Source organism: Solanum lycopersicum, chromosome 10 (assembly GCF_036512215.1).
Source record: "Solanum lycopersicum chromosome 10, SLM_r2.1".
Classification (NCBI taxonomy): Eukaryota; Viridiplantae; Streptophyta; class Magnoliopsida; order Solanales; family Solanaceae; genus Solanum; species Solanum lycopersicum.
In genome coordinates, this window is record NC_090809.1 from 56,708,257 (window position 1) to 56,715,354 (window position 7,098).

Consider the following 7,098-nt stretch of genomic DNA (forward strand, 5'->3'; position numbering starts at 1 on the left):
TGCATTGGGGCTCGTTTGACCTTGAAAATGGATTGTTTTGATTGTGTTGACTAACCAATTGCATAGATAAGGTTTTAACGGACGCCCGTGTAATTTTTTGGCAAAAATTATCTCAGAATTCTGGATCACCAAAATCCCTTGAACGATAGCACATGAAAATTGACTAAATTGGTGGTTTACCTGCTATGTACTCGTTTGACCTTGAAAATAAGTCGTTTTGCCTGTGGTGACCAATCAGTTCTATAGATAAGGTCTTAATGGACGTCTCTGTTAATTTTTAGCAAAAATGATCTCGAAATTCTGGATCACTAAAAAGATAGTAGACTATAGCACACGAAAATTGACAAAATGGGGTGCTTACTCGATTTAGGCTCGTTTGACCTTGAAAATGGCCTGTTTTAGTCGTGGTGTCCAACCTAGTTCGGATTGCAGGCTGCAACTCGCCTGCATGAAGCCGGAATCGCTAGTAATCGCCGGTCATCCATACGGCAGTAAATTCGTTCCAGGGCCTTGTAAACACCGCTCGTCACACTATGGGAGCTGGCGGCGGATGTCAGCGGTTTGAGTCCGCTTGTCTCCAACTCGTGAACTTAGTCGATACAAAGCTTTATGATAGCACCCAATTTTTCCGATTCGGCGGTCAATCCATAGATAAGGTCTAAACGGATGTACATGTAAGCTTTTGACCAAAATAATCTCGGAATTGTGAATCACTAAAAATATTATGGGCTATAGCACACGGAAATCGGCAAAATATGGGGGTTTACTTGGCCTGAAGCTTATTTGACCTTGAAAATAAGGTGTTAATGGACATCCGTATAAATTTGTCAAAAAATATCTCATAATTCTGGATCACAAAAAAAGACGGTGGACTTTAGCATACGAAAATTGGAAAACGAGGTATTTACCTGCTATAAGGTTCGTTTGACCTTGAAAATGAAAAGTTAAGGCCATGGGGATCAACCGACTCCACAGGTAAGGTCTTAATGGATGTTCGTGTAAGTGTTTGGCAAAAATTATCTCGTAATTCTGGATCACCAAAAAAGATGGTGAACTATAGGACACGAAATCGGCAAAATAGGTTGTTTACCTGCTCTAGGATTCGTTTGACTCTTAAAATGGGCTGTTTTAGTCGTGGTGACCAACCAATTCTATATATAAGGTCTTACCAAATGCTTATGGAATTTTTTGGCTGAAATAATCTCAAAAGTATGCATCACCAGAAAAGATGGTGGATCATATCAAACGAAAATTGGTAAAATGGGGTCTACTTGCTCTGGAACTCATTCGACCTTGAAATAGGCTGGTTAGGCCGTGATGACCAATCGACTCCATAGATAAGGCCTTAATGTATGTCTGTGTAAATTTTTGATAAAAATGATTTCAAAAATCCAAATCATAAAAAAAATGGTAGACTATATAGCACATGAAAAATCGACAATATTTGGGGTTTACCTGCTCTGGACTCGTTTGACCTTGAAAATGGATCGTTTTGATTGTCGTGACCCACCGACCGTATAGATAAGGTCTTAATGGATGTCCATGCATGTTTTTGGCGAAAATGATCTCACAATTTCGGATCATAAAAAATAATGGTGGACTATAGCAAACGAAAATCGACCAAAATAGGAGGTTTACCTTCTCTAGGCTTGTTTAACCGTGAAATTGGGCCATTTCTCTGTGGTGAACAACCATCTTCATAGATAAGGTCATAATGGACGTCCATGCAAACTTTTGGCAAAAAAGATGTAATAATTTTTTATCACTAAAAAATATAGTGGAATATAACACATGAATATCAACAAAATAAGGGGTTTACCTTTTGTGAGGCTCGTTTGACCTTGAAAATAGAACGTTTTAGCCATGGTGACCAACCGTCTCTATAGATAAGGTCTTAATGGACATCCATGTAAGTTTTCGATAAAACTAATCTTAGAATTCCGGATCACCAAAAAAGTTTGTGGACTATATATAGCATACGAAAATTGAAAAATATGGGTTTACCTACTCTGGGCTCGTTTGACCTAAAAAACTGATCGTTTTTACCATGGTTACCAACAAATTCCATAGATGAGGTCTTAACGACCCTTTGTATAAATTTTGGCAAATATTATTTTGGAATTCTTGATCAACAAAAATACCATGGACTATAGCATACAAAAGTCGGCATAATGTGGGGCTTGCATACTCTTGGCTCGTTTGACCTTGAAATTGGACCGTTTTGATCATGGTGACCAACCGACTCAATATGTAAGGTCTTAACGAACGTCCGCATAAATTTTTGGCAAAAATAATCTCATAATTTCAGATCACCAAAAAAGATGTGGACTATATAAGACACAAAAATTGGCAAAATGGGGGGTTTACCTTCTCTGGGCTTGTTTGACCTTGAAAATGGATCGTTTTGTCCATGATGACAACTGCCTACATAGATAAGGTATTAACGAATGTTCGTGTAATTTTTTGCAGAAATAATCTTGTAATTTCGGATCACCAAAAATCTCATGGACTATAGCACACAAAAAAATGACAAAAATTGGGATTTACCTTTTTGGGATCCTTTTACCTTAAAAATAGGACGTTTTGGTCGTGGTGACCAACCGAATTCATAGATAAGGTATTAACGGATATCTATATAAATTTTTGGCAAAAATGATATCAACAAATTTGGATAATCAAAAAAAGATGGTGGACTATATATCACACGAAAATTGATAAAATAAGGGGTTTACCTTTTGTTGGGCTCGGTTGACCTTGAAAATGGGCCGTTTTGGTCATGGTGATCAACCTCATTAGATAAGTTATTAATGAACGTCTGTGTAAAATTTTGCCAAAAAGGATCTCGAAACTCTAGATCACTAAACAATATGGTGGACTATATAGCACAAAAAATGGCAAAATGGGGGTTTACCTGCTCTAGGCTCGTTTGACCTTGTAAATGAGTCATTTTAGCCGTGCTGACAAAATGACACCATAGATAATGTTTTAACGGATGCCCGTGTAAATTTTTGGTAAAAGTTATATGGGAATATGAGATCACTAAAAAAGATGGTGGACTACACAAATTGGACAAAATGGAAGTTTTTGCGTGTTTTGGGCCCGTTTGACCTTGAAAATGAGCCGTTTTGATCGTGGTGACCAACGACTCCATTAATAAGATCGTAATGGGCATCTGTGTAATTTTTCTGCAAAAATTATATCGGGATTTTAGATAATATAAAAAGATGGTAGATTGTAGCATACAAAAATTGGTAAATTGGGGGGTTTAAATTTTTTGGGGCTCGTTTGTCCTTGAAATTGGACTATTTTGACCGTGGTGATCAACCGACTCCATAAATAAGGTCTTAACTGACGTCCATACAATTTTTGCAAAAAATGATTTTGGAATTCCAAATCACAAAAAAATCTCATGATTATAGCACACAAATTTTAGCAAAATATGTGTTTACCTTCTCTTGGGCTCGTTTGATCTTTAAAATGAGTCATTTTGGCCATGGTGACCAACCGAATCCATAGATAAGGTTTTAACAGACATATATGTATTTCAAGTTATTTATTTTGATGCATGTGTATTATTATGCATGTTATTTTTAATGCACCAAATCAAATAATTAATTAAAAATAATCAAAGCAAATGTAACAATCCATATTTTATTTTGCATATTGTGAAGTGGTTGTGTATTTGGGTTAAAGGAGAGCTTTTTAATTAATGACTTATATGACTCTTTTTTAATGAAAAGGTATGTTTGATCTTGAAAATGCGCCCGCTTTCTCCGTAGGATAAACTAGATACATTGCCAATGTTTTAACAAATTTTCAAGGAAAGTTTTGGTTGTTTTCCTTCGAGAATTTCGGATCACAAAATTTCCATGGATTATAACACATGAAAGTAGGAAAAATCTGTGATTACCTGTTTTGGGGCTCGTTTAAACTTGAAAATCCGTTTTTTCCCTATAGGATGAATTAGATACATTGCCAACATCTTAATGGACGTCAATGAAAAATTTTTCCATTTCATTTCGGGAATTTCAAATCACAAAAATTCCATGGACTATAGTACATGAAAATCGTTAAAATATGAATCTACCTGCATTAGGCTCGTTTGAACTTGAAAATGCACTCGTTTTCCCCGCGAGACAAACTATATATATTGTCAACGTCTTCACAAACATCTATTAAAAATTTCAGCCATTTCGTTTCAAGAATTCTAAATCACAAAAATTCCATGGACTATAGCACACAAAAATCAAAAAAATATGTGTTTACCTGCTTTGAGACTCGTTTGAACATGAAAATTCGCTCGTTTTCCTCGCGGGACGAATTGGATACATTGCCAATGTATTAACGGATGTTCACTAAAAATTTTGACCATTTTGTTTTTGGAATTGTGAATCACAAAATTTTCATTGACTATATCATACGAAATTGGAATGATCTACGTTATCTACTTTGGGGCTCATTTGAACTCTAAAATTCACTTGTTTAGGAGCTTGTTTGAACTTGAAAAATGAGTCTGTTTTCACCGTAGAATGAACTGGATACATTAACAATATCTTAACAGGCGTCTATGAAAATTTTTGGCCATTTTATTTCACGAATTTCGGACCATAAAAATTCTATTGACTATAACACATGAAAATTGGAAAAAATTGCGTTTACCTGCGTTGGCAAAAATGATCTCAAAATTCCAAATCACCAAAAAAGATGGTGGACATAGCACACGAAAATTGAATAATCACTTCTATAGAGAAGCTAGCTTTGTTTTTGGTAAACTAGCTAGCATTAGAGAGGAACCTTCTTGGAGGCTAAGGTCTATATAATATTTTGTGTTATGATATAGCATTGATTTGGTTCTTGAAGTTTTAAAAGTGGTTACCAAATGAATTATAACTACGTGCACATTGATTTGGTTTTTGAAGTTGGAACTTAATGCTTGTGGACTTTATTGAGATATATGTATCTTAAGATAAAATTTTTTATTTATTATTGAACACGACTATATATATAGCCATGGTACTAATCAAACTACAATCATATTATTATATTTTCATTTTATCGTTGATCCTTGCATTGTGCGAGAATACAACAAAACATATAATGAAGTTATTACATAGAATTAGCTGCCAAAAGACCTTTGGTTGCCGCAATCAAGATTGTCACCAGTACTAACTCCAAGAATTCCGCAATACCTTCTGTAAAACCCAATTCGATCTTGTACCCTGTTTTCATTACCATAACCACATTCTAGGCCACCATTGATGATGTTTGTGATGACACCAAATCCAGGAAGACGATTGGCTGATAGGTCACCGGCAGATGGGTTCCATCTTCCAATGATGACATCGTGGCAAGAAGACTTTGGTGAATGAGGGGTCATCCAGAACCAGATAGCTGTCTTGAATGAGATGACTGGGTCTGTGGCTACTAAATCAGGATTGTTTAAAAGGTCCACTCCGATGGCTCTTCCACATGGCCCATATTTGTAGTTGTTGCTTTGAAATGTCAAAATAAACGTAATTAGACACTACAAGTTCATCAAATTTTACCATATATAGGAAAAATAGATTTATGTAGCTTACTGTGAAATTTGGATAGGGCCTCGTTCGAAATATTTCCTTCCAGGTGCACAAGGCCATTGATTACTTGATATGCCTTTTCAGCTGTGATTACAGGGACATATGGTACCACGTTTTCCGTAATGTCTACATTGATGGCTCCACTAAACCACAAGGAAGTGGTCAACGATGATATGATTTGCAACTTTTTTCTTTTTATACAAATGTTTTGAAAGAATTTACTTGAATTTTATTTTTGCAAAATAGAAGGATTGACAATAATCTCAATTAAATTTTACTTAGCATTATTTTTGCACATATTGTAAAAATATTATACGAATGTTGTACACACAATTCTTAATAATTTATTTATTTCAATGACACGTTAGGCCCGTGCATCCTTCTAGTATTAGTATAAACAAGAGTTTTGTATTGTGTTATTGGTACACCCCTGTTCCATCTTTCTCTAATATTTTCTAGATAATTTGGTTTGATAAAATTTTTTGGATCTCAAGAAGTCAACACATGGATTCATACTTAAAAGTAAGTTATTTTTTTTCTTGGTGTTTTGAAGTTATTTACACTTTGTTTGGATCATTGTTACCCATTGTTTCATAATCTATTGTATTATATTGTAATGTATTGTATGGTATACACACAATGTTTGGCTAGACTGTATTATTTGTTGTTGTTTAATAACATTTTAATTATTTGGTTTGATCATATCGTATTGTATTGTAATTTATAAATTTACTAAAATATCCTAATTATTCTATTGTCTGAGGTTTGACTAGATTCAAATAATTAAGATAAAGGGTAAAATAGTATTTTGAAATATTATGTAAATATATAATTGAAAAAAGAAATTAAGTAACAATAGGAACACACCAAATTGGTTGTTCTATAAATTATGGGTTTTCATTGTTACGTAACTAGGGGTGTGCAAAAACCGAACCGATAAAATGTTATTGGGTTTTTAATGGGTTTAGAAAAAATAATTATTGGGTTATTGGGTCGGTTTCGGTTTTTCCTATTGGGTTATTGGGTAAACCGATGACCCAATAAGACGATAGTTATTTACTACTTTACCCTTCCTCAATATTAAATATACATAATTTAATAAATAAATAGATTCAATATTAGCTTTTCAGGCTATGTGATTTTTTGATTAGGAAATTGGTGAGAACTTTGTTGATTATGTGGTGGATCAAGCAACTGTTCAAGATTGTCTCATTGAAATATTTTATTTTAGTTTTAATTCTTGTTCGTATTGTAGGCAAGAGCTTTTGCAAGTTTGTGAATGTTAGTAATTTGATCAACATTCAAAGTTTTCTATTATGTTTTGGCGGTAAGTTAGTAACATGTAATTATAACATACGTACTATTATATATTATTTGATCGATATTTTTTTATTAGGTTAACCGTAACCGAACCGATAACATCAAAAACCGATAAATCGATAAAAAATTTCTTATTGGTTTGTTATTGGGTTAGCATATTTTAAAACCAAAAATCGATAAACCGAACCGATTATATGTAAAA

General features: G+C 34.1%; 1 protein-coding gene across 1 annotated transcript; it reads right to left on the reverse strand.

Annotated features, from left to right (window-relative positions):
• Window positions 1–5,116: 5,116 nt before the first annotated feature.
• LOC101258911 (endochitinase A-like) lies at window positions 5,117–6,163 on the reverse strand. Its single transcript, XM_069290041.1, has 3 exons — window positions 6,138–6,163; window positions 5,644–5,719; window positions 5,117–5,524 (listed from the first exon to the last, which is right to left on the reverse strand). The coding sequence occupies exons 1-3, from the start codon at window positions 6,161–6,163 to the stop codon at window positions 5,117–5,119; spliced, it is 510 nt and encodes a 169-aa protein (XP_069146142.1).
• Between the last annotated feature and the right edge of the window lie 935 nt (window positions 6,164–7,098).

Bases quoted from the DNA above. Each gene is read 5' to 3' on its own strand.
- LOC101258911 (XM_069290041.1), bottom strand. From the start codon at position 6,163: ATGGGTAACAATGATCCAAACAAAGT. The intron at 5,720-6,137 runs GTAAATAACTTC...CTTGTGGTTTAG, and splicing joins AACAATGATCCAAACAAAGT to TGGAGCCATCAATGTAGACA. The intron at 5,525-5,643 runs GTAATCAATGGC...ATGAACTTGTAG, and splicing joins CAGCTGAAAAGGCATATCAA to TGTCTAATTACGTTTATTTT.